At 42.5% G+C, this 26,232-nt stretch overlaps 1 protein-coding gene across 2 annotated transcripts in view; it reads left to right on the top strand.

Annotated features, from left to right (window-relative positions):
- Positions 1 to 244: 244 nt before the first annotated feature.
- The window catches only part of DCAF1 (DDB1 and CUL4 associated factor 1), a 48,297-nt gene continuing 22,309 nt past the window's right edge, over positions 245 to 26,232 (top strand). Inside the window, exons 1-15 of one of the 2 annotated variants that reach the window (XM_056501530.1) lie at positions 245 to 386; positions 5,436 to 5,553; positions 10,126 to 10,202; positions 10,456 to 10,529; positions 11,473 to 11,586; positions 13,334 to 13,471; positions 14,060 to 14,563; positions 15,711 to 15,812; positions 17,019 to 17,177; positions 18,426 to 18,605; positions 19,804 to 20,013; positions 21,175 to 21,344; positions 22,525 to 22,649; positions 23,739 to 24,999; positions 25,873 to 26,071. In XM_056501530.1, the coding sequence (XP_056357505.1) occupies positions 5,444 to 5,553; positions 10,126 to 10,202; positions 10,456 to 10,529; positions 11,473 to 11,586; positions 13,334 to 13,471; positions 14,060 to 14,563; positions 15,711 to 15,812; positions 17,019 to 17,177; positions 18,426 to 18,605; positions 19,804 to 20,013; positions 21,175 to 21,344; positions 22,525 to 22,649; positions 23,739 to 24,999; positions 25,873 to 26,071 (3,423 nt within the window). In that variant the 5' untranslated portion in view covers positions 245 to 386; positions 5,436 to 5,443. The remainder of the gene's footprint in view (positions 387 to 5,435; positions 5,554 to 10,125; positions 10,203 to 10,455; positions 10,530 to 11,472; positions 11,587 to 13,333; positions 13,472 to 14,059; positions 14,564 to 15,710; positions 15,813 to 17,018; positions 17,178 to 18,425; positions 18,606 to 19,803; positions 20,014 to 21,174; positions 21,345 to 22,524; positions 22,650 to 23,738; positions 25,000 to 25,872; positions 26,072 to 26,232) is intronic. The other variant, XM_056501529.1, reaches the window with a different exon arrangement.

The following is a 26,232-nucleotide window of genomic DNA, read 5'->3' as shown; positions in this document are numbered from 1 at the left end:
CAGCTGCTGCTCGGCGGCTCCTCCGTGTCACGCCGTGCCGTGGAGCCAACAGCCTCGCCCCCCTCCCTGGAGAGCGCCTGGTAGGGCACCGGCCCGTCCGCCCGGAGCTGGGCAATGGCGGCGCGCTCCGGAAACCACAGCTCCCAGCACCCCGTGCGGCCGCAGCTCCGGGGGAGCGCATGCGTCTCGCGCGAACTCCTGTTCCCGGCAGGCCGCCCGAGAGCGTGGCCTCCTCCCCGCTCCCTCACGGCCGTGACGCGCGCGCCGTGACGCAGCACGGTGACGCAAAAAAGTGTGCGCCCTCCACAGCGATCGCGGCCGCCGCGGGGTGCGCGGGACCGGCAGCAGAGGCCGGGGGCGGCGGCGGCACCGGGGGCAGCGCGCAGGTACCGGGGTCGGGGCGGGCGGGACGCGTCGCCGCCGCTTCCTTGGACCCTCGCCGGGTCGAGCCGGTTGGCGGCCGCGGCCTCCGCGCCAGGCAGGGGGAACGGCGGCAGCGGCGGCGAGGGGTGGGGGGAGGCCGCCGCCTCAGGGGCGCGGGGTCGGATGGGGGTCCGCCCCCGCGCTAGGGGGCGCCCTCGGGGCGGGGGGCCCGGCGGGCCCGGCCTGTCCCGTCCCGTCCCGTCCCGTCCCCCCCGGCGGGACCGGGCCTGCGCCGCCCCGCCCGCCCCGGGCCCCCGCGCCGGCCCGCCCCCTGAGCCGGGCTCTTCCTCCTGCGCCGGGCCCGCTCGGCCGGGAGCCTCTCTGGCCTTTCGCTCCCCCCGCTCTGCTCCCTGCCGACCTTTAATCGTTGGTGCCGGCCGTGCGCGCCGCGGAGCCGGGCAGTGCGGGACCCGCGGCAGCTGTCACCGGCCGCCCCCGCGAGGTGCGGCCCGCGTGTTTCCCCTTCCAGCCGCGCGAAGAGGAATTGGTGTTGAAACGGAGCGGGGCTTTTTTTTTTTTTTTTAAACTTTTTTTTTCCCCCTCTCTTATTTTGTAGACAGCAGAAGTTTGTTCCTGTTTTTTGAGCTTGTCCTGCTAGATCAGAACGTAGTTCAAAGTTTGTTTTGTAAAAGGAGAAATTTCAGGAAATTGAATAACCTTGTGGTTTTCCCTGTCCTTAAAATAATTTAAAGAAAAAAAAACCAACGAAACAACAACCGATTTTTTAAATACTTAAAAGCAACATTAGGGATATGTTCAGTGTTTTGGAGCTCTGTTAAACAGGGAAGTTGAACAAAGCAAGACTTCTCTTAGTGCAGGACACCAAGCTATGTTTTTGTGCTCCAGAGATTGTGAAGCTTTTCTTACTTGGTGGTATATTGTTTCCACAAGTGAACTTCAGTGTTGACAGTTTGTGATACTTTACCTTCCACGTGGTTATTTCAGGCTCAACAGGTTTAGACAAATAGCTGTCAGGTGCCTCATCTCTTTAAAGGATATTTGTGATGAGAGGGAGAATTTTATTTTTTCTTAAAAGTGTGGAATTCTTTGTGTTAATATATTAGTATGAAAGAGTCTACAGATGTACTCAGCTTTGCTGGGCAATTAACTAGATCCCAACTCATTAGTGGTGTTATATTATTACATTAGTCTTCTCTACATTGTGTCCTAGGCCACACTTAGAATCATGTTAGGGAGCAATGTAAAACTGGACTGTTTAAGCTGGCCCAAAGTGTAGTTACTAGAATTTGAGGTGCCCCATGCATGTGGAATTACAAATCTTTATGTAATTTTTGTCCATTAATTTAAATGTGCAGTTTTCCTAAAAAGTTGATTAAAATAGTGGTTTTCAGGAGGTTTGTTTTGGTTTTTTTTTGTTGTTTTTTTCTTTTTTTTTTTTGCTTGAGGTATGGTTTTTGGTTTTATTATGTAGCTCATTAATTTTCCATTTAAATTTTTTATTATGTTTTGGCTAAGTCAGGCCTTTTGTGTTCATTTCCCAAATAACCAAACTGTTGGTTTTCAGATTTTACAAGTATATTTATATTCACTAAGAGGTTTCATGCTTTAAAATGTTTATCTGTGGGAAGTCAGTGTGTTAAGAACCTCCTAATCCTTTCCCTGAACACAGCATCAGTAAGGGAATGAGCTGCAGTGGTGGTGTGGTTAGTGTGAGGCTCCAATGGACAGAAGGGTGGAGCTGAATTGCTCCAGCTGTTCCAGGCACTGAATCAGGGTTTGTGGTTGGTGTTTACTGGAATTTTATTTCCTTGCTGTTCAGAGGTGTCTCACTAAGGTGACTCAAGCACTAAAACGTCTGAGGTTTCAAAAACATGTGAGTACCTTGAGGAATCTGTGTCTCTATACTCTTTGAGTTTCCCTTTTATGTCAAATTCTTACATCTAAGCTCAGAAGAGTGAAATGCCCATAAAGCCTTTGCTGTGACACAGGGATAGCAGGAAGTGTTTAATATTAAAGCAATACCACGTGCACCAACAGTGTGCTGAAACAGGCATGTGTGGGTTTTCAGTGGCAGTGGCCACCATGGTAGTAAAGGCTGCAAATATTTGTCTTTCCAAGTCAAATCCTTTCAGTAAGTGCTTTATGTTTTGTTAATACTGATTCTAAATATATTTTGGCAATAGTGCTGTTTGGGAAAAAAAAAAATCCCATTCCTTAGCTTATTAGATGTTCAAACTGAAATCTGTAGTAGGCTGTGATTTTCAAAACTTAGAAAAATATTTACATCCCCCTGCCCCCTTCCCCCTCTAAATTTAAATCTGATCAGTTCTGCTGGTTCTTGGAGAGCAATGTAAGATGGAATTTTTTTCAGCAACTTGTTCAAGGGAAATAGTGGAAGTCAGATGTGTTCCCCCAGGTTTCCTCTCCATCAGGCCAGGTGTGTTGCTGACAGTTACAGGTCAGTTAATATAATCTATGTTCTTGTCTTCTCCTCAGAGCTCTTTGCTTTGATTTAAGATGGAATTCTTGAAAAAAATGAGCACATTAGGAGCTTATGTGGTGCCATCTAAAATAATCCTATTTATTTGAATAGATTGGGAGGGATAAGGCTGTGGAAGAGAGGAGATGCCTTGGTGAGACATTTACTGTCACTGCTGTGTCCCAATAGAAAGGGTGGCATTTTTATGTTAGAACTTCATTTCAGGAAATCATTTCCCTGTCAGCACCAGTTATTTAGACAAATACTGTGCTTTATTGAGGCAATACTCCAAGTTTTAGAGATAACTGGGATTTTTCACTTCATTTTGGTGTAGCACAGGGTGTCCCAGAGGTCAGTGTGAGCAGTTCCTGTGGTCTTCCTCACTGGGACTTTGTTGACCTGTTGCAGGTCTTTTCTGTTTTCCAGGAGGAACAGTTAAGAGTTGTTAGAGGAAGTAAATTGTTCTCCAGATTGCAGGAGAGTCTGCACAGGCCCTGTGCAAGCTCTGAGGTCACAAGGCCCTTTTTTTCTGTATCTCTTGAGTACAGAAGGTGGGGATGTCTGAAATGGTTGAATGTGGATTCCGTTACAGAACTTGTGATCTGAGGCCCAGAGTGGATTTGTCTGAATGTTTTTCTGTGATATTTAAAAGCTCTGAAGTGCTGCTGGCAAGTTGTGTTCAGTTAATGAACAAGGAAATGGAGCTTTATGAGCTTGGAGTAGTTTTTATTTTCAAAGATGTTTTGGGGGTGTGTGTGTACAATCTCATTATGTTTTTGCCTGCATCTAGGTAGTGTTTCTTCCTAAGCAATTTATGCATTTGCATTGAATTTCCTGATGTAGTTCTGAAATGAATGAATGAATAATGTATGTCCTAGATAAAATCATAATTACTTGTGATTTAGGAAACATCATCTTTCTTCATGCTTAGGTGTTTTTTTCATAGCAGATGTCCACTTCATATAGTACTTATCAAAATTATGTTCTTGTAGTCACAGGTTTATCTTTCTGTAGTCTTTGGGTGATGTCTTTTGTGCAGTTTCTGCCAGTTTAATCTTCAGCCAGTGTTCTTAACTTCATGCTTCCCATTTAACTAACCAGTCACAGTACATTAAATTCAGAAGCACTTGTAAGACAAGAGATGGGATTGTTCATCCATTCCCTGAATGGGGAAAAGTTTTAAACTACTTGGAGGCGTCCAGCACACAGTTAAATGATGGTGATGTTTTTCAGAGACATCTTGGGCTGTAAATGCATATGTGATCTGTGCTATGGCTGCCTTTAGAGCCTGTCATTTGACTGACTCCTGAACATGTGTTTCAGGAGTTGATGTGTGTGTCACTTCTTAAACACTTCTGTATTTAACACTGGTTTGAAAACTTCTTTCTCTGGGTCAAGTACAGCAAATGGGTATTTAATCTCATGACAGATGGATATTGGCTATGTTAGGGCGAATGAAATGCTGAAAATCTTTGTGTGTTTTTGGATGTGAAGAAATCTGTTTTGCATTGTGTACTCTCCCCCACCTGAAATACAAAGTCAGTTTATAAATTAGGTTTGGATATTCCTTCCTCCAGAAGGTGCAACTCTTCACAGCAATTGCAGTCTGTCAGGTTGGAAACTAGAGGCATGGCAGTATCTTGAGACAGATTTTGTTCTAGTTTAAGCTGTTAATATTTCTAGTAGGTTTTTATCAGATAGACAGAAGCTGACACCTGGAAATTTAAAGACTTAAACAGAACCTACAGTGATAGTTCCCTTCATTAAATGGTACTTCAACAAGTCACTCAGTGCTGTATGAGTTTCTCACTTCTGAGGATGGGAAGATAAATCTTCTGTCAGCTGCTGTCATGCAAGTAAAGGCTGATAAATCTGAAGTAATTGCTCCAGTGCTCCCTCCTGTGATCATCCTTCCTTCTTCTTGGAGCCACTGGGTGTTCTTGGAAACCCTGAACAAGTGGTGGAAACCTTGAAGGAGTGGTGCCTGTCCTGGGGCTGCTGCCACTGCCCACAGTGCTCAGGAGCTGCCTCTGCTGCTCAGCACTGTGGACCTGAGGAGTTTGTTGGCACTTCCACCGCTGGCTGCAGGGCATTAAACTGGGATAAGGGCACTGATCACAATCTTGCTGCTCTGGCTGGGTTGGTTCTTGAGTAAATCACCACAAAGGGCAACTCAGGTGTGCTACTGGAGCTGAGGTAGAGCTTTTAAAAGGCTGAGCAGTGAACACAGCTGTAGTGAGCTGTGCATTCCGACCAGCCTGGTCAGGGCTGGGGTGCACCAGTCAGGACTTGTGTTCAGAGGTGCACGTGCTCTTTAGTCTGCAGGCAAAGCACCAGAAAGAAACTTTCACCTTTGAAAGCACTATTCTGTCACTTTATCTTCTTACTCCTTTTTGCTGAGTATTATTAGCCTCTTTTAAATGACTTGTAATATTTGTTTTAGGTTGTTTCAATGAATACAGTAAAACAGTGGGATTTCTTGCTCATATTTATGCCTTTTTTTTTTTTTTTTTTTTTTTTTTTTTTTTTTTTTTTTTTTTTTTTTTTCCCCTGGTTGTTACCTCTGCCTTAGGCTAAGCCATGACTTCAGGATCTGGGCATGTCGACTCCAAGGCTGAGCTCACTTCTTTGCTTGAGCAATGGGAGAAAGAACATGGCAGTGGGCAAGACATGGTCCCTATTCTTACCAGGTAAGGTCCATTAAGCAAATCCCTAAAACTGAATATCTGAAGTTGCATGACAGCAGCTTTTATCATGTTTTTTCTTGAGGTGTTCACGTACCTGATAACTTATAATTCCTTTTCTTGGTCTGGAAAATGAACTGTTAATGTGGTATTTAAATAAAACTACTTAGTAAGATGTTTATATTACAAAGACATTTTACACAAACATGAATTTAATTCTCTGAAATAGTAGAAGTCAGAAGCATCACTAAATGCTTGAAATAACTTAGGTATCTTCACTTGAAGCTTGGAAAACATTAATTAAGATGGAAAGCAAGGTGTGAGGGGTTTGAGATTGCAGTGACGTTGATCAGATTAAATGAAAAGGGTGAGAGTAGGATGAGTAGGAGGAGCTATATTGAGAAGATAATAGTGAAGCTCATAGGGCATGTTTAAAGTGAAATTTTAGAATCTGGATGTTTTTTGTTCTTTAAGCTGTGTAACGATTGATACTACTGGCATTGTATTGTGAGAAAAATATTCTCTGGACGAGTAAATTATTTGGGGCTATGTAGGTGATGCTATTAATCATAAGACAGTGTCTATTACAAAAGAAAGATTTGAAAGATGATTTGTGGTTTCCCAAGCCAGGCATCATTTGGGTAGATTGACATTACTCCTGCTTTAAGGGGAGATGTGCAGCAATTCCCCCAGTTCCTCACAGCTCTGCTGGCAGATCCATGGCCTGCCTTGTGTGTGCAGGACTCAACTGCTCTGCAGTGCAGGAGCAATCCAGGTGTCTCTTCTGCCTTGTTGGGTCAGACAAGTCAGTGCACAGAGCTGGAGCTGGCACTGGGTGGAAGTAACAGGAACCTGGTGCAGCTCCTTTGCTCAGGTCTGTGCTGTGCCTCACCCATTGGGCACAACATTTTTGCTACTCTTACTGCATTTTAAAAACAGCTGCACAAGAGAAGGAGATGAGAAAGCCAATCCTAAATACTTGACAATTAGTGGGTCTCTTGAAAATCATGAGACAGGTTTTGGTATATCTTTGTGTGCTGTCTGAAGAAAAGGTGTGGTATTTCAAGGCTTTTTCTTGTAGACATAACCAGAAATTTACTGTATTCTAAGAAATTTAAAGACATTTGAATGAAACGTGTGGTTTTTTGTGCTTTTAGCAGTCTGGCACTTCTTGCTCCTGCTCACCTCCTGGAGCTCCCTACATTATTTATGCTTAGACAAGACTGATAACTCTGTTGATTTTCAAGGTTTCCATTCAGTAGGCAAAGTGGTTATGAATGGTGAAGGCTTGGGTATTTTTGCTTTAGTGGAGATAGTACAGATTTCTTTAAGGTAGCAAGGGGATCTACTGGCTTTGGCCAGAAGTTAAAATCAGGAATCAGATATACAGTGCTTCAGTTATCAGAGAGAGCCATGTTTCTGTTTGTAGGAGAGAGTTTTAGCTATTTAGATATTTAGAGTTTGCTGGTAGAGATGCTGCCAAGGAATCCTCACCAACTGGGGCTTGCATTGGCCAATGTCCTGAGGGAGGTCAATGCCCTTGCATATTGGTTTGGTCTTAGGGCAGAGGGGGCTCTGGTCATACTTGTTGGTGAGTGATATTTCTTTACTTCCTTCTTCCTTGTGAGCTAAATGGCAAAAACTTCCCTATGTGGATGGGGGTTTGTTGAATGTGATGTTGAGGCAGCACAGGTGAGAGTCCAGTAACAGGACAAGGACAGCAACACTAATAGCACTAGTTACAGACTGCAGCTGAGTTGTCACTCCAAAAAGTTGGTTTTTTTTACAAACACTTGAGTGTTAGAAGGTATGAACTGAAGAAGTTGCTTAAAAAGCCTGTCAGCAAACAACAGATATTTAATGTACATGGTTTTAAAAAATATTGTAAATTGGAATGATCCTGCAATAGGATTACTTCATAGACTGGATGCAAGTCATGTTCAACCAATCAGGCAAATCCTGGGGCTGAGATAATTTATTGAATCCCAGGAGCCTCTTTTGTCAAGGGAATAAATCAGCAGTTTAACATTGTAACTTCATCTCCTCAACCATACTGTGATATGGGATCCTGGAGCATCTTGTGCTGTTGCAATCTGCTGTAAAGGCTCAAGTTGGTCATTAATGCCAGGTGATGACACAGCAGGATTAGGATGGCTTTGTTGTGCCATCTACATCACTGAGGGCCTTGCAAAGTTGGCACACTTTTCTGTATATCCCTGTCCCTTCCTTCCCATTCCCAAAGTGAGCTAGGTTTGTGGAAGGTGAAAATGAGGATCTGACTAACTTTCCAAAGACAGTTGTAAAGAGAAAAAAAATAGTTAAAAATAAATAGCTCCATCTTGGCTGCAGATTTGGAAGTGGCTGCAGAGCCAGTGTAATGCCAAGTGAATGAAGGAAATCTTGAAACTTGAATAAAAGTCCTGTGGTTTTGTGAACTGTGTTTTGTTGCAGCCCTATGTACCAGGTGCCTATGTTAGAAGGTGGGAATGAGCTTTGGTAGTTATTTGACACTCAGTTGCTTCAATTGAGAATTGACAAAGCTGTTAATCTAGATATGTTTATCTAAGTCAAGTCACAAACCACCTTTTTATGTGTTAGCTAAAAGAAGGGTATTGTATTGTAAGCAAGCTTGATTTTCTTTTTTTTTTTTTTTTTTTTTTGAAAATCAATTTCAAACAGGTCATTTTTTTTTTAAATTTTATTTTGGTCAAACGATTGTGAATAATTGTCTCAAAAACCTCCATAATTAGTGATTCAATTCAGCCTTTCATTGATCTTGTGATAATATTGTCCCTGAAAGCACTGGGAGCTGGCTGGGTTTGGCACTGGGTTTGGCTGCCTACCCAGACAGGATGCACTGGCCAGAATGTTGTGCTCACTTTCCATGCTGCTTGTCTGTCCTTTCTGGCACCTCACCAAAATGCTAATTATCACCTCAAAGGACTTGACAAGGCGAGAGTGCTGCTTCCCAGCTCCCCATTTGTCTGAGTTTTCTGTCAGCAGACATCCCACAAGCTATTAGTTCTCATGGAAAAAAATGAGGAGCTGGCAGTGGAGTATTTAAGTAACTTGCTTGTGCCAGAATTTCTTGAGAGCTCAAGCTGTGCCACCTATTATTAACAAGGGACACAATTTGCATCCCTTCACAATCAGGCTTATAAAAGTAAATATTGGAACCGCACAGGATCAACAGTTTGTTGAAAGATAATTGTTAGATCAAAGGCAAGCAAGAAAGTTCCCTCCTCATTCCCAATGAGCTAATTTGCTGTTCCTATAATCTGGCAGGAGTCATCCTCTGTCACTGGCAAGACAGTGTAGCTCACAGAGGCAGAACTAAATACATTTTTGCCTCTAGTCATGCCTGGGAGCAGTGGATATTTTCTGGAAAGTAACAGGAACAGAGTAGAAGTCAGCAGTGTTCTATAAGGGGAATCCTCTGTGAAAGACAAATATTTTTCCAGGGATTACTGCAGACTTCCAACAGTTTTCCCTCCCCTGTGATAAACTCTGCCTAGATAACTACTCTGAGGTATTAAGACCTTGTTTTAAAATGCTATGCTGCACATAAATGCTGCCTCTCACTCTGGACCTCTGTAGAGGGGAAGGAATCATGTTTTATACCAAGGAGATGGGATTTAATTTCCTAATGCTTTTTCAGTTGAATTGAATGCTCTTTATTTCACCTCGAACTGCATATATTTCTGCTGTAATACTACACGGAGAAGGACAGTGAATGATTATGGAATTATTTATTGCTTGACCATGAAAAAGTTTTTCTCAATTTTCTGTAAATAAAAATAGTAATTAATTCTCTTGCTGCTCATTCTAAACAAATTAGAGCATAGGATTTCTCGTCTGCGGAGGCTGCCTCTCAGTTTAGAGGAAGGCATAGCTCCAAAGCAGCTCAATTTTTTATTTCTGATACAGAGGAACATTTAATCTGTTTTGAAGGTCTATGAACAGGAAGCTGCCTGAGTTTCTCCTTGTCTTATCCGTGGTGGTAGTTGACACATGGTAAAAAGTTGATAACTGAATAGAGGTTACACAGCACTTAATGAAAGTATTTAATATTTATATTTAATTCTACAATACAATTGAAATTTAATGTGCAAAATAGCAAAAAACTGCAGACAGTTTGAACAGCTGCCCTTGCACAGACTGAACAGGGAGGAGGACTAAGTCACCTGTTCAGGACTTGCTGTGCTGTGAAAGAAAGACACTGTGGTGGTGAGAAGTACTGCTCAAGCCCTTCATTTACTCTGCTTCTCTACACCCTGTGTTGTAGAACACCACAGAGAATCCAACCTGAGTAAATAAAAGATGTTGGCCCTTCAGAGTGTCATGTGTATGCATCTCTGGGGTATTCCTATGGGTTCAGTGCGTTTTGGAGATAAAAATGAGGTGAGTTAGTAGAGGCCAGTGTTTTCTCTCACCACTATTGTGGACAGTCAGAAATTCTCTGGTGTCACTGGGTGAAAGTTGATGGGCTGGTTTGGAGTGCTCTGACAGATGTGTTAATGTGAGGAGCTGTGCTCCAGGAGTGTGAATTCTGCTCACTTTGTGTTGTTCCTGCTGCAGAATGTCCGAGCTGATTGAGAAGGAGACTGAAGAGTACCGCAAGGGGGACCCAGACCCATTTGATGACCGACACCCAGGTGAGGTGTCCTGAGTGACTTTGGCAGCCCCAGCTGTGTCCCAGTGCTTATCCAGTAGCTCTAATTCAAAAGTAAACAGCTTTTAGCCTGAATGTGCCAACTGCTGATCGAGGTGTGACACTGCTTTTACACTGGAAGTTGTTCTCTGTAGTGCTGACACTAGAGTATCCCACAGTTGGTTTGAAGGTGGCAGTTCAATATTAATGTTGGCATCTTGGGTAGGAAGATGAGTGTTTTCCTGTTTGTCCCACAGGTCGGGCAGACCCTGAGTGCATGCTTGGCCACTTACTGAGGATACTCTTCAAGAATGATGATTTCATGAATGCGGTAGGTTTGCTTGGAGAACTTTCTCTGTCAATTCCTCACACCACCTTATTGCTTTTATTTCCTCTGTGCTAGTTGACCTTGGTACTTATTTAATATTTATTTTGTGGTGTCAGGATTCTCTTTTCTGTAATACTGGTTTTTAAGATGGGTTTAAGAGCAGCTTGTTTGCCACTGTTAAAGTGACTCAAAGGGGAGTTCATGACCTATTGGAATGTGTGTAGCAACAACTGAATTAGTTATTTTTTTAAGTTTATCATTCTCTTTAAAGAAAATGGAGCTTCTCAAATGCAAGTCCAAAAAGATAATTTCTTTTTATAATGGAAATGAATACCACTAATTCCAGTGCTTTGTTTCTGAGTGCTTGAAACTGCTGGGCTGCCTGCAGGAGCAGAAGAGCATGTCAGCTCTAGAAGACTCAGGCAGAGAATCAGGAGGCAAGAGTCTGCCTTTCCACTTGCATTGCTAATCTCTAACATGACTTAATGGCTAGAATTTTGTTACCTTTGCATCCCTGCAAGCACCTTATCAGTGCACATCACTGGAAGGATTCTGACAGATTGCTTGCATGTGTCTCTCTGTTTTAAACTACAAGTGATAAGCAAATACAGGTGCAATTAAAAATGTGCAATTTCTTATGTTAATTTTTTTTTAGTTATCATTTCATGTTTGCACTGTTACTGTTACAGTTTCTCAAGGCACTTGTCTTTACAAATCAGTTCAAGATAGTGAACAGCAGATCAGAGGTGCTCGGCTTCTCTGAGAAGTAATTTCAACTTGTAAGGCACTGAGGGATCAGGCTGAAGGCTGGTCATGTTGAAATCCAGGGCTTAGACTGGCCTTCCTTACTTTATTGTTTTGCTGCTGTGGGAGCCATAAGGCTTTCGCTGCTCTGGCTTTGGCGAGGGTTGAATTTCAAACCAGTGCTGTTGCTCATCTTCTCCAGCTAGTGAATGCTTATGTGATGACAAGCAGAGAACCTCCACTAAACACTGCTGCCTGCAGACTTCTGCTGGACATCATGCCAGGACTGGAAACAGCTGTTGTCTTTCAGGAAAAGGTAAAACCTGTACTGAAGCTTGGGTTTTAAGCTTGCTTTATTTTGCCAACAAGACTTCCCAAAGGAGAAACCAGTAAAAAGGCTTATTGAAATCTTGTGTCTGAGAGTCAATCTGTTCAGTCTTACTAATAGTTTGTGGCTTTTTGCTCTTGGCTTGTTCAGTTAATCAAATCTTGGATATTTCATAGCTTTTTAAAGTGTGATGTGACTGATTCAGACAGAGGAGCTGGAACTTAGTATAATGTTTTGAGAATTGTTATAATTGGAATTAGTTAGTTTTAGGCCTGTGAATGGAGCAGGCTGTATAGAACATGGAAGACTTGGTCATAATCCCCAGCTCTGGCAGAGCGATTGCTTTCCTAGAGCTAAGTGATAAGCAAGTCATACTTTAACTAAGCAGTCTAAAATCCACAAGCTTTGTGAGGATTATCTGCAACTGTGATGGACAGCTGAATCAGGCTTCTGCATATTGACAAACAAGTTGTTCTGAAGGAATGCACATAGAGTGGAAAGTGAGGAGAAAGTGAATTTCACTCAAGCCACCGTTTCCTCATCTGTAAGAATTAATGTTTTTCTGAAGTTTGGAAATGAGGTAGTGCTTTATATAAAAGCTCTGAATTAATTTCTCTACTACTGGAAATATGTATATGAATTCTAAAGCATGATAAAAGGAAAGAATAATGTGCTTCCTTTATAAAACATTTAATTTAATTTGATCTCTTTGTGATCTGTCCAAAAGCTCAGGCTGGGAAGCCTTGATCAAAAAACAATTTAAAACCACAACAATAGTTCCCCATTTGAGGAGAATATAGCTATTTCCAGAGACCAAAGCTCTCTGTAAACTGAAATTAAATTAAGGTTTGTACTTAGGGACTTTTTTCCTTTTGACTTGAGAATGTCTAGAGCTCTGTTCCAGCACTTAGGGCTCCTATAGGTAGGCGGTTTTGGGAAGAGGATGTTGTTCTCGTCACAAAGGCGCCCTCTAGCGACCAATGGATTTCACAGCTCATGAGTTAGAATTTTTTTTAATTACATAAGAGCATAAAATAGTAATGCAATTGTCTTTAAATATATAATAGGCAACTCTGAAAATCTGTAAGATAAGAGTTCCCGTTAAAATGTCTCTTCATTATTACTTTTCACTGATCTTTTATTGTATTGTACCTATAATTCAAATTATGTGCAATATTTCTGTCATGATAATGATTTGTTGTTGATGTTTCCAAATCCAGTGGCAATTTAGAGGGAACAAATTAATCTTTCATTCTAAACATTGTCTTTTTAATTGTCTGTTTTAAATTTAGCCCAATTTCATTTTATTTGATACAAGTTCAACACAGATTCTTTGAAATTTGCTAAATTGCTAGATATTTTTGTTAGTGAAACTGACTGGAACTTTGGCCTTGTTTGTTTGGGCTAATTCATACCTGTAGTGTTTTGCTGCTTCCTAGGAAGTACCTTGACTGGCCACTTTTTGCAGGTGTGCAAATCCAAACATTTGATGCCTGGGCATAGTTTCATGCAGCCTAAAGTTTTAGATCTCTCCCTTTCTCTCTCACTCTCTCTCTTCCCCGCTTCTCTCTTTTGGTTCCAGTTATTTTTATTTATTGCACGCTTGATAGGAAATCCAGCCTGGTCATTATTAGAGATAAGAGAGAATTCTTCCCAACAGGTGCTTTCACAGGTACTGAGAAGTTAAAAATGAAATGTAACTGTTAGAACTGGTTTCTTGTTTTCTCCCTTCTAGGAAGGCATAGTGGAAAATCTCTTCAAGTGGGCGCGAGAGGCTGATCAGCCGCTGAGGACATATGCAACGGGACTGTTGGGAGGAGCTATGGAAAACCAGGACATTGCTGCAAATTACAGGGATGAAAACTCACAATTGGTAATGATCTCTCAATCACTTTCCCTTTGTGGAGTGCAGTTACCTCTTTATAATTACCTCTGTAACTATTGCACATTGTTATTTGCCCACCAGACAGAGGTTTTAAAATGAAGGGTAAGTCAACATGGAGACAGCTGTGCTGAAATGGTGATGACTTCTCTTCTAAACATTAAAAGCATGACTTTTGGTTTTGTAGAACTGCAATTTATCAAACCTGCTGCTTCCAAAGAGAATATTGCCTTTATTTCAGGGTGGGCAGTGATGGTGGAAGGATGCTGCAAGCTGGTATGTGGTTCTGTTAACAGCAGTATAGCTCATCTGCTCCTGCTCCTAATGGCTTTCAAGACACTTCCTTCTCACACAGGAGACATCGTGCTGATATTTTAGAATGAAAGTAACCTAGCAAAATGTATTTGAGTTCTCTCACTCACTTTGAAGTTGCTATTTCTCTGGCCAAATGTATACCACAACATACTCGGCACTGTATGCTGTGGAGGGGTTATATGATGATAACAAACAATATGGTTAAGGTGAGTTCACCATCAAAGCAAGAAGTGTGTTCTCATGAATGCTGCTTTTCTGAAACAGGTGGCTCTGGTGCTTCGTCGACTGCGAGAGTTGCAGGTCACTGAAATGACCACAAAACAGGAAAACAAGCGGCCCAGTCCTCGCAAAGTGCCATCAGATCCTCTGCTGCCCCTCGATGAAGAGGCTGTGGATATGGATTATGGGGAGATGACAGTAGATGGAGAGCAAGAAGAAGTTTCTGGTGATATGGAGATCTCCTTTCATCTTGATTCAAGTCATAAGACCAGTAGCAGAGTAAACTCTGCTGCAAAGCTAGATGATGGGGGACTGAGGAAAAGCAAATCAGGGAAGCAGCACGAAAGAGATGGCTTCCGGAAGGCCAAGCAAAAGCTGGGCTTCTCCGTCTCCGAACCAGAGCGGATATTTGTTGAACTGTCCAACAGCAGCTGGTCAGAAATGTCCCCGTGGGTGATTGGCACTAATTACACACTTTATCCCTTGACTCCTGCCATAGAGCAGAGGCTGATTCTTCAGTACCTGACTCCCTTGGGGGAGTACCAAGAGGTGAGCATGTGAAGGTGGGAATAAGCACTCTGTGCTCTAATTCTCTGTACAAAGCCGAGTGGAATCGTGGGGGAAAATTGGCAGAACTGTCATATCACTCTCTGATGTTTCTTGTCATTATTAAGATTGGTAACTTTTCCTGAGTTGTTGATGACTTCTAAATTGATAAAGTTATTAGTTTGAATATTACTTGGTGAGTAATACTCAAACCTGAACCTAGCAGATGTGTGGTCTGGTAGTTGGAGCATGGCCCTGGGGATTTTGTCCCATGTTCCTGCTAAATTTGGTGCTTGCTTCCATGTAGCTTTGTTTGAAATGCAGCCATTTTTCCTGTTTCCTGTGGGGGATTTCATAGATTCCTGCAAGTAAAAGTCTGAGGAACTAATCAACTTAAAATTCTAAATAAAGTGGTTTGTGTAACCTCTGTAGTAGTTCTGAGGAGAAGTGGCAGGGCCTATATTATGCAGATTCTTTTGAAAACTGATATTACTTAATGGACAAAATAGATGTGGCTGTGTCAGATTTACCAAGGTGTGTTTCCATGTTTCTTTTTTTTTCTTTTTTTTTTGGTGGTTTACCTTAATCTGTAACAGAGCAAAGCAACACAGTTTTGCTTTGTGGTAGATGTCATATGCGTGCACATGTGTGCCTTGTTTCTGTGAGAGCCAGAGAAACCATTACCCCTAACACCCTGCATGCAGACTGGATTGCTTCATATGCCAGCAATAATAGGCCATAAAAATAGGAATTACTAGCATAAAGGTGTTACCAAGAATGATGCAAAGGGTTTTGGTTGTTGCCCTGCTCTCCTGTTTTTTCTGTTCAGTTGTTGGGTAGTTGTCTTTGCACAGATGGAAGGTGGAGCCTCTCTCCAGGGTATCTGTGTGGACTTCCATAGCCGCACTTGGAGGAGAGTCTTAAGATTTCCGTGTGGCAGCTGCCATGCACCTTGCTGCAGTCAGCAGATGTATTACAAGAGGTCTGTTAACCTTTATTGCTTCCTTTGGATGGAGCTGGTTACCTCTGACCTCTCATAACAGGTATCTGCTAATAGGGGAAAATTGGGGGTTTGAGAGAGTATAAACCAAAAGAGACTTTGTAATTCTCATGAAGCATTCAGCTAGTGTCCCATTTTTATTTTTCTCAGCTGCTACCCATCTTTATGCAACTGGGATCAAGGGAGCTGATGATGTATTACATTGATTTGAAGCGAACCAATGATGTGCTGCTCACTTTTGAAGCCCTTAAGGTAAATTGCTTTCAAAATACATAAAGTATACTGTAAACATTGTAAAAACATGGAATATATACTTACTATGTGTCAAAGGCAAATGCTCATCTTCTTTAGGCTGATGTTTGCAGCATTCCCTGGGATTGGAAGTGGCTTTCGCTCAACTTGAATGCATTGCAGTTTTGGTTTTTTAAGTGTCAATCTCTTAAAATGAAAAAACAGGAAAGGAAGGAGGGAATAAAAAGATCTTAATTGTGCAGGAAGGGTCATTAAGTTCACCTTTCATCTACCTATTTGAAGATGATAAAAGTTCCTTTTTCTTCAAATGATTGTGTTTCTGCTGCCCTTAGATGACATTTCTGAGTTATTCCACTGCCTACCATCTCAAATGACACTTGTGAGGGGTAAGGAGCATAAGCATCTTACTCCCAGAAGCCCCAGCATGACATCTCTGAGCTCAGTGGTTGAAATACTAGATTTGTGTGAGTAGTCTTTAAGGTTACCTCCCCGAGGTAAAAAGCCACACAAAATAACCTTATTCAAGCCAAACCTGCAGTGCAGCAGCACAAGTTAAAAACTTTTCTATGCATTCTTTCCTTCTTCCACAGAAATTTCTCTGCCTCTGATACCCAGAGTCTTTCTCTCTGTATCTTTGTCATTTGTCTGAGAATTTATTTTGAAGAAGTAGTGTTCCTACCGTAGCTGTAGGTTACTTTAGTTGGGAGTAGAGTAGGGTTTACAGTGGTTCTTACTTTTCCTCCTAAGGTGTAGGTAATGCAAAAAAGCAGTGTGCAGTACACTTCAGTGCAGCTGCAAGCTTCCATTTAATTGCCTTTACACCTCATTTTGTAAAAGTCTGTGTCAGCAATATGTCATAATCAAAACATGAATGGAAATTTAAATCATTAGTTGTGATAATAGAAAATGAGTGAATCTGAAGAGAATAAAAAGACCTTAAGGCAGCCATTGGATGGATAATTTCTGAGTTACTCTACTTTTCTTGTATTTCTTTTGCAAGATATGTAGAAAAAAATGATAATGCCTCTTTTGGTTTTGTTACTGAGATAAATACTACATTCTGAATTACAAGTAATGGGAGGAGGAAGTGAGGTGCACAAAGGACAGGCAGTTACTTTTTCTGCCACCTGTGTTTCTGTGGGATGGGGATGCAATTGATGACAAGTTTGAAGAATCCCAAACTAATCTGCTTTTATGATTCCTTAGCATTTGGCGTCATTGCTGCTTCACAACAAGTTTGCTACGGAGTTTGTTGCTCATGGAGGAGTGCAAAAGTTGCTGGAGATTCCTCGTCCTTCCATGGCAGCAACAGGAGTGTCCATGTGTTTGTATTACTTGTCATACAATCAAGATGCTATGGAGAGGGTAAGAGCTGTTCTTGTACTGTAACTACAGTGATTTCTATAATTTCTCAGTGTTTCTACCTTTGTTCAGACAGTGAATAATCATCTCCTAAGATTAAAAGCAAATTTATGTGGATGATTAATATATGCAGAGGCATTAGAAGGCATATGAAGAATATTGTATTGTTTCAAGGTGTGTATATGAATAAGAGTGTTTTGTTTCAAGTGTTTGGATTTCAGTTCCTAGGGATTTAACTGAAGACCTTGTCAGCATTGTAATCACCATTTTCATTCTGTTCTTCCCTCTTTCCCTCAGAAAATCCCAATAAAAACCTCCTTCATTCTTGTTTGCCTTTCTTTTCCTGTCTGTTCCAATGGACTACTACACCTGAGATTGTTTTTCTCCATGCATGGTTCCAGATGTTATCCCCAATGTGCTCAGATACCAGGTAGAGCAGGTGTCTGTTGTACATTTTGGATTTCAGAGGAAGCCAGCTTCAGAGTACAGTCCCTTGTTAAGTAGTCCATGCCAGACCTCAGGTTTGAAGCTGGTAGCACTGTGTTCTTTGAGTACATCCAACACCAGCAGAGAAGAGATGGAAAACTCCGCTAACTTGGCACATAGCACTTCAGTTCCTCTTGTCACTGACCCTGACAGAGGATTCCCAGTAAAAGTAAACAGGCAATTGGAAAAGTGCAGTTCTGAGCACATTGCCTGCACATCTGAGAGGCATGGACTGAGAACGGGAAAAGACCAGCTCAGTTGTCTGTTTCCAGAGAAAAGTCAGGCTTTAGACTTGCATTTGACAATCCTTGCAATTCCTCTAGGCTTCAGTGCTGCCAGTTTGCTGGTACCTCAACATAACATATGGTACTTGGTTACACTAAGCAGAATTTGTGTTTCTTCAGTGGAAACTTGTCTGCCTCTAGCGATGCTTTCTTTGGATATGTGGAAGTGGTATGGAGAACGGTATCTGTATATCTCTGGAATTAGTCTACACTGAGGCTGCTGTATTCATTGTGCTTTGCTCTGGGAATGGACCAGTTTCTAGTCCTACATTGTCAGATCATACTCTTTATTAGTTTAACAGCAGCTTTTTTTACTGGTCTGGAAATGGGACTTTTTATTTCATGTCTCAGATGTCCCAAGTCAAGCTGGGAATAAGAGGTACTTGTCCTCTGCTTCTCAAAGAGTCTTCATTCTCCTTAGGCTAAATCTCTTAAGTAATCTGTTTGAAGTCCTCCTCAAGAATGTTCTTTTGCTTTCTAGGTGTGCATGCACCCCCATAATGTGCTTTCAGATGTAGTGAACTACACCTTGTGGCTGATGGAGTGCTCCCATGCCTCGGGCTGCTGCCATGCCACCATGTTCTTCTCCATTTGCTTCTCCTTCCGGGCTGTCCTGGAGCTCTTTGACAGGCACGATGGGCTGCGACGTCTGGTTAACCTGGTAAGGGCTGTGGCTTTAACTAGGGAACAGGGGTTTAGTGGCACCCTGTAAGTGAAGCTGTGGAGAGTTTTATTCTTTTGTTTGGTTTTGTTTGGGATTTCCTCCTCAATTCTAAGAGAAGAAGAGGTGAGTTGAGTTTTCTAAGCAACACTCACATACATCCTTTTATCTTTATTATTTTATTTTTATTATTATGATTATTGTCTAGAGACTTTCTACCCTTTGGAAGCTTTTTTAGTACAGCTCTTGCGTTAAGCAATACTCATTCAAACAGTGGTGACTTAGTGGTAGTCCAGATGTTTCTTAACACTCCACATAGATGTGCACTGTGTTGGATGTGGATAAATGCAGCCTTGTTCCAGGAGAGGAATTGCTGTGTGCGCACTGCAGGAACCGTGGGCACAAGTTTTAGACACTGTTCATGTAGAAAAGCTGCAATGTCTGCAGGGTGTTGCTGTGCACTCCTGCAGCTTGGGCTGTGTCTAACTCAGGGACATCAGTGCTGCAGGGTGCAAGCACACTGCATTGTGCCGTATTATGCCTCATAGTACTCACCACAATGCTGCCTCCAGACCTACACTGATGTGACTTCTTTAGCCTGGAAAAAAGGAGGCTCAGAGGTGACCATATCACTCTCTACAACTACCTGAAAAGTGGTTGTAGTCAGGTGGGGGTCGCTCTCATCTCCCAGGCAATGACTGACAGAATGGGAGGGCATAGTCTTAAGCTGTGCCAAGGGATGCTTAGGTTGGATGTTGGAAAAAAATTAATTGAAGGTGTGATCTGGCGCTGGAATTGTCTGCCCAGGGAGGTTGTGGAGTTGCCATCCCTGGGCATGTTTAAAAAAAGACTGGATGTGGCACTCAGTGGCACTCATCATTAGTTGATGAGGGGGTGTTAGGTCATAGGTTGGACTTGATGATCTCAAAGGTCTTTTCCAACCTAGTTCATTCTGTGATTCTGTGATTTCTGTCTTCATAGATATTGAAGGAGAGGGCATAGTTCAATTTAGGCTGTTAACCCATGCAGACCCTTTTCTTCAGACAGCCCTTGTCAGCTCAGTGTGCTTCTGTGTCCTGTACAGCAAAGGCAGCAAGTTTGGGCATGGTACAAGAGCAGCTGAGATTTGTAGGTGCTTTTTTTCCTGAAGACTGAGTTGATGAAACTTTTTCTCCCCACACCGAACTTCTTTCTGAAGATAAGCACTCTGGAGATCTTAAACCTGGAAGACCAAGGAGCCCTGCTGAGCGATGATGAGATCTTTGCCAGTCGCCAGACGGGGAAGCACACGTGCATGGCCCTGCGCCGGTACTTCGAGGCTCACCTTGCCATCAAACTGGAGCAGGTGAAGCAGTCGCTGCAGCGCACTGAGGGCGGCATCCTGGTCCATCCACAGCCCCCCTACAAGGTGAGGACATTGCAGGCTATTCCTATTTGCATGGTTGTTGCATTTCTCAATTGAGTCCAAGCTGCAAACATTACCCTTCAAAGCCAGTGCAATAACTAAGCAGGCTGCAGTTGTTTTATTTGTACTTTTTTTCTGTTGTGTGGAATGGCACTGTAATAGGAAAATACGGAGGAGCCCTTGAGGTTTGTCTGAATTACGTTTGATTAAGGCTCCTGCTCGTGTGCTGCGGTACCCTTTCCATATCACAAAAACTCAAAGGCAGGTTGTTTTTGATCCTTGTGGGATTTTCTGTGCTGTGAATCTCTGAAAGGACAGAATCTGTATACGTATAGAGATATATAATGCTGTAAAACTCAGAAATAAGTTTTATTTGATAATGATAAATGAAATGTCTTTTGGAAACTACTATTTTTAGAAATTACCTGTGAGATCCAGATAGATAGTTTTGGCCATGATTTTTTTTTCCTGATTTCTCCCTGCAAAACTGGTTTTGTTGGTTTGTTTGTTTGGAGTTTTTTTTTTAAACGGGATTTTATGGCTGCTGATTTTGAGACAGTGCATTCACCTGTGATTTCTGATTTAATTTATATTGATTATCTGGAGGATAAATATAGAAAAAGAAAAGAAAATATAAGGGAGTTTCTGTTTCTGCAGAAATCACTTACTTTTAATAACTAAAGAAATGTATATAAAGTGTTGCTTTCTCATATAATTAAAAATATTGAAAGGCAAACTTGCTAGGAGTTTTTTTTATTCAGTATGTTTTGTTGTCAAAACTTAGAAACTGTAATTGTATATTTTTAGCAGCCTTTTTAATATTTTAGCATAAATGTATATTGAATGATGGTGTAGTAACTACTAGATTAGTAGTTTACAAGCAGAGTAGAATTTTAATTTAATGGAACTTTTTGTCTTAAATTGGCCTTAGCTTTTAAAGACTGTAAAGAAACTTAAAGGATATTATCCTTAAGCTTATTAGTTTATATTATAGTGACAGTTTTTATATTCTTTTATAACTGGGGAATAAACCAGAAAGTAAATACTTAATCTGCAAGACACAGTGGTAGTCTGATTTTATAGATGCAGTTAACTCCCGGCAGTGGGGGATTTGATGTGCAAGTTTGTAACCCTTTTGGATCTAATGGTGTCCCTTCCCTGCAGGCCTGCTCCTATACTCACGAGCAGATTGTGGAGATGATGGAGTTCCTGATTGAGTATGGTCCAGCACAGCTTTACTGGGACCCAGCAGAGGTTTTTCTCAAGTTGTCTTGTGTCCAGCTCATGCTTCAGCTCATTTCCATTGCCTGCAACTGGAAGACGTACTATGCAAGGTGAGCTGTTTGCTGTAGTGCTCTGAGTGCAGCACTTGTGACTCTTGGGCAAGACATTACATTTCCAGATTTTCTACCCTGACAGTATTTAAAACAGGCATGTGCTGTTAGGACCTGTGCTGTGGCCACACAGTACTTACCAAAGCTAACTCTGGGAAAAGCAGGACTAAAATTTTAAGGTAAAGAGAGAGATGTCAAGAAATTTCTGAAGATCCAAAATGCCTTAGGCCTTTGATTACTATGACACTGATTTCTCAGAAAAGCTTCATCACAGTTCTGTGCCTCTTTAGATCAGTCTCGATTTTTTATTTTTTATTTTTTATTTTTAATTTTTTTTTTAAATTTTTGTTAAGAGAGAGGCTAGAAAATGCTCCAAGGAGAGGATGAAATCACCTATTTTAATCCTGGAATGAGGTGGACCACTGCTCCCTCCTCCTTATTTCTGCTGCCTACAAGAGCTCCTTGCCTGACTTAAAGCCTTTGAAATCTGTTTTGCTTCTGCAGTTCCCTGCCTTTCTCCCACTCTCAGGTTGCACTCTCCTGGGTAGTTTGTGTTCTCCTGTTTCTTTCCTTCTGCAGCTGTTTCCTAATTGCTACCTGGGTTAACTCCTACCTTTCCACAGAGGTTGTAGGTCTTCTCTTTTTTGCATTTTTATTCTCTCTCACCTCTTGCTGAACATCCCTTTTCACCTTCCACATACCTGCATGTTTTTTAAACTGTTGCCTAAGTTGGTGTTTTTTTGACTATTGGAGTTGTTTGGTTTGCTGCTAAACAGTTTCTCTTGACTTCAAAATAACTTCCTTCCTATTTAACTGGTGACAGAGTATTTTGGACAGCAGTGTTTCTCTATGATGTAGAGTTAGGTTAGATTTGGAATCTTAATTTGGAATGCTTTCCTTAGTAAGTCCTAACATTGTTATTTTTATAGATACAAAATTGCTGTGCTTTTAGGAGCCTGCGAGCCATGTGAGATAAATGCAGACTGCAGGCTGTGGTGTGTGTTGGGCACTGCCTTCTATGGAGACCAGCCCTTTTCATTCTAAAATCAAAAGTGCCATCAAATGCAACAGATGTGACTGATTTACTTCCATTTCTTGGAGTAAATTGAATACTATTTTGTGTTACTGAAACAACGCTGTACATGCAATTCTAAGAAGTTCCTCTGTTACTGTCTTCCAGGAATGACACAGTACGATATGCTTTGGATGTACTGGCCATCCTGACTGTAGTTCCTAAAATTCAGTTGCAACTGGCAGAACCTGTGGATGTGTTAGATGAAGCTGGATCTACTGTTTCCACTGTGGGTAAGATGAATGCAGTCCCAATGACTTACATATTTATCAGTTGTCTTCGGCTATGTGGGTTTTGGCTGGCTGTTCCTCACCTACAGTGAGACAAGGGTTAAAATGATTCACGTAGTCAGAGTTACTGTCAAGGATGCAAATAAATGGGAGAGTGCACTGTGGTTAAAATTGTCATGATTAGCACTGTGCTTGGGTTACCAATTTAGAGGCAGGTCTTTCTCTTGCACTTGTTTTCAAGAGCTCATTCAGTACAGGTGGAGGCAAATATGCTTTTGTAATGGGACTATTAGGTTTCCTCAGTTTCTTAGAAATTTAGATCTCCTGAGGATATGGCATCTGAGAGTAAGGGTGAGGAGCCATTATTGCTACATGAGTTATGCTCTAACTGGTTGCCTCCAGGTTCAGCATGTAAATGAGTGAGATGTGCCTGGATCAGATCCAAGGCTTCTGCTATAACTGGAGCCTCGCTTTTCTTTTTAAGAAGTTAAAAATAAAAGGCAGGCAGAATATTAGATATAGGCAAAAGACAATTTCTTTTGCACAAAAATTCACTAGGCAAACATCAGTTCTGTGAGGGTTTTGATATTCTGAAGCAAATATGAAACTAACAGGAATTCTATGGGGAAAAAAGTCACCCTAAGGTTTCCTTTTTGCCTGATTCCTTTTGGAAGTTGCAATATGATTATTTTGTACTGAGTGACTTGGTCCCCTTCCTTCCTCAGTGTTTGCTTTGTTAGTGTTTATACAAGAGAGTTGCTCTGTGCAATAAGAATCAGAGCATGTCTGTGCATCTTGCTCTGTCCAGACAGCTTAGAATTTTTTATTCCTGGGCTGTGCTTGATCACCATGTGTTAAGAGATTGTGTGACATTACCTACTGATGAGGTGGAGGACCAGCAGTGCAGGAAAACATTTTGCTAGGGGGGGTAAAAGAATATGTCTTAGGCTAGTTAGCAGAACTTCAGGAATTTCTAGAATTAAGGGAAGTTCCTATTTTCTTCAAAGTGTTGGAAGACTCCCTTACTTCTCTGATCAACTTGTATGAGATACATTTTAGAATACTAAAGAAACTACTTCTTTCCCTCACTAGGTATTAGTATCATCCTTGGAGTTGCTGAGGGTGAGTTTTTCATCCATGATGCTGAGATTCAGAAATCAGCCCTTCAGATCATCATCAACTGTGTGTGTGGCCCAGATAACCGGATCTCCAGCATCGGGAAATTCATCTCTGGAACGCCTCGTCGAAAGCTCCCTCAGGCCCCCAAGAGCAGTGAGCACACGTTGGCCAAGATGTGGAATGTGGTGCAGTCCAACAACGGCATCAAGGTGCTGCTGTCGCTGCTGTCTGTGAAAATGCCGATCACTGACGCCGATCAGATCCGGGCACTGGCCTGCAAAGCCCTGGTGGGGCTGTCACGCAGCAGCACTGTCCGGCAGATCATCAGCAAGCTGCCCCTGTTCAGCAGCTGTCAGATCCAGCAGCTGATGAAGGAGCCGGTGCTGCAGGACAAGCGCAGCGAGCACGTGAAGTTCTGCAAGTATGCAGCCGAGCTGATCGAGCGCGTGTCGGGGAAGCCGCTGCTCATCGGCACCGACGTCTCGCTGGCACGGCTGCAGAAGGCGGATGTGGTGGCCCAGTCCAGGATCACCTTTCCTGAGAAGGAGTTGCTGCTGCTGATTCGGAACCATCTCATCTCTAAGGGCCTTGGGGAAACGGCATCTGTCCTTACGAAAGAGGCTGACCTGCCCATGACTGCAGCGTCTCACTCTTCTGCCTTCACCCCCGTTGCGGCCGCTGCCTCTCCGGTGACTCTGCCTCGCACTCCTCGCATAGCTAACGGCATCTCGGCCCGTTTGAGTAGCCACACTGCTGTAGGTTCCACTGCCACCTCTGTCCATGCTCAGGCAAGGCCGTCTGCATCCCAAGGTCCACCTGCCCTTCCAGGCCCTTCTTACTCCAGCAACTCTCCTCTGATTGGCAGGATTAGCTTTGTCAGGGAGAGGCCGTCTCCCTGCAATGGCAGGAAAATCAGAGTGTTGCGACAAAAATCGGACCATGGCGCCTACAGCCAGAGCCCAGCTATCAAAAAGCAGCTGGACAGACACCTTCCTTCCCCACCCACGCTGGACAGTATAATCACAGAGTACCTTAGGGAGCAGCATGCCCGCTGCAAGAACCCTGTTGCCACCTGCCCCCCTTTCTCTCTTTTTACTCCCCACCAGTGTCCTGAGCCAAAACAGAGGCGCCAGGCGCCCACTAACTTTACCTCACGGCTGACCCGCAGGGCGGCCTTTCCGAAGTACGGAGGGGTGGATGGTGGCTGCTTTGATAGACACCTTATATTTAGCAGGTAAGGAAGAAAACTATGTTATGATCCCTCTCAGGATGTACCCTGTGCCAAAAAGCCTTACCTGGATTCAGGCTGTGCAGTCCCACACTGGAGTATCCTTGGAGATAAGTGTTTTCATTCACAGTGACAGTGAGAGAGCCTTGAAAGGCATTTTTAGTAGTTCTCTTTATCTTGTCTTTAGTGCTGACCCTTAGTACATAAAGCACACTTTATTTTAAGTAGCAGCATTGACTAATGATGCTGGTAGCACTTTGTCCTCCTTTGGAAGGTGAGTATGTAGCACCAATTTTATGAGTATGTAACAGAGCCTCAAGGATTGTTGGCTGACAGATGCGGGACAGTGAAATCTATATTTTGTTCTTGCAACTGAATCAGCACCACCAGTTGCTTTTTTATGTGGCCTTTGCTGAGGTTAAACTGGAAGGTGATGTAAAGTTTATGATAATAAAGGTGACACATTCCTGAAAGCATTTTCACAGTGAAAGCACTGTGGGAAGTTACAATGCCAGTATGTTGTCTGGCTCATGTGACATCTTCTTGTGTTTAGTGTTTCAGAACTCTTAGGAATTTTTTTGCTGACTCTCTGTACTTACCCAGGTGTTGACATTACAGGTGTTCCATCAATCCAGCTTTGGAGTCCAAGTGCTTCAGCTTAATGATGTGCTTTAACAAGTACCATGTAGTGGACAGCAAACCCTGAGAGATTACAAACACTGTTGTAATACTTGAGCACTAATTTTCAAACTGGCACTTGGTTTACTCTAGAAGAAAGCTAAAACTTGTTCCTGTTAATTTTTAAGGGCTGGATTTATTATTGTCACACAGCATTTGAGCTTTGCTTCTCGTTAGCCGTGTGTTTTTTGCCTTCTCTAGGTTCCGTCCAATTTCTGTGTTCAGGGAAGCAAATGAGGACGAGAGTGGCTTTACCTGTTGTGCATTTTCTGCAAGAGAACGATTCTTAATGCTGGGTACTTGCACGGGGCAGTTGAAGCTCTATAACGTGTTCAGTGGACAGGAAGAGGCCAGTTACAACTGCCATAACTCTGCCATCACGCACCTTGAGCCATCCAGGGTAAGGAATCAGAGACCTGTTCTGATTTTTAGCAGTTCTCACTGCCTAAGCTGTGGGCTGTTTTGGGCCCGTCTGGATATGTACATCTGAAATGTACCTGCTGGCTGGCCTGCAGTGCCTGTCTTTGGAGTACTTACAACACTTGCATATTGTGAGTTCTA

This window comes from Oenanthe melanoleuca, chromosome 12 (genome assembly GCF_029582105.1).
Source record: "Oenanthe melanoleuca isolate GR-GAL-2019-014 chromosome 12, OMel1.0, whole genome shotgun sequence".
NCBI classification, from domain to species: Eukaryota; Metazoa; Chordata; class Aves; order Passeriformes; family Muscicapidae; genus Oenanthe; species Oenanthe melanoleuca.
Note: the sequence above shows the minus strand (reverse complement) of the source record. Positions and strands in the feature narration are given on the sequence as shown.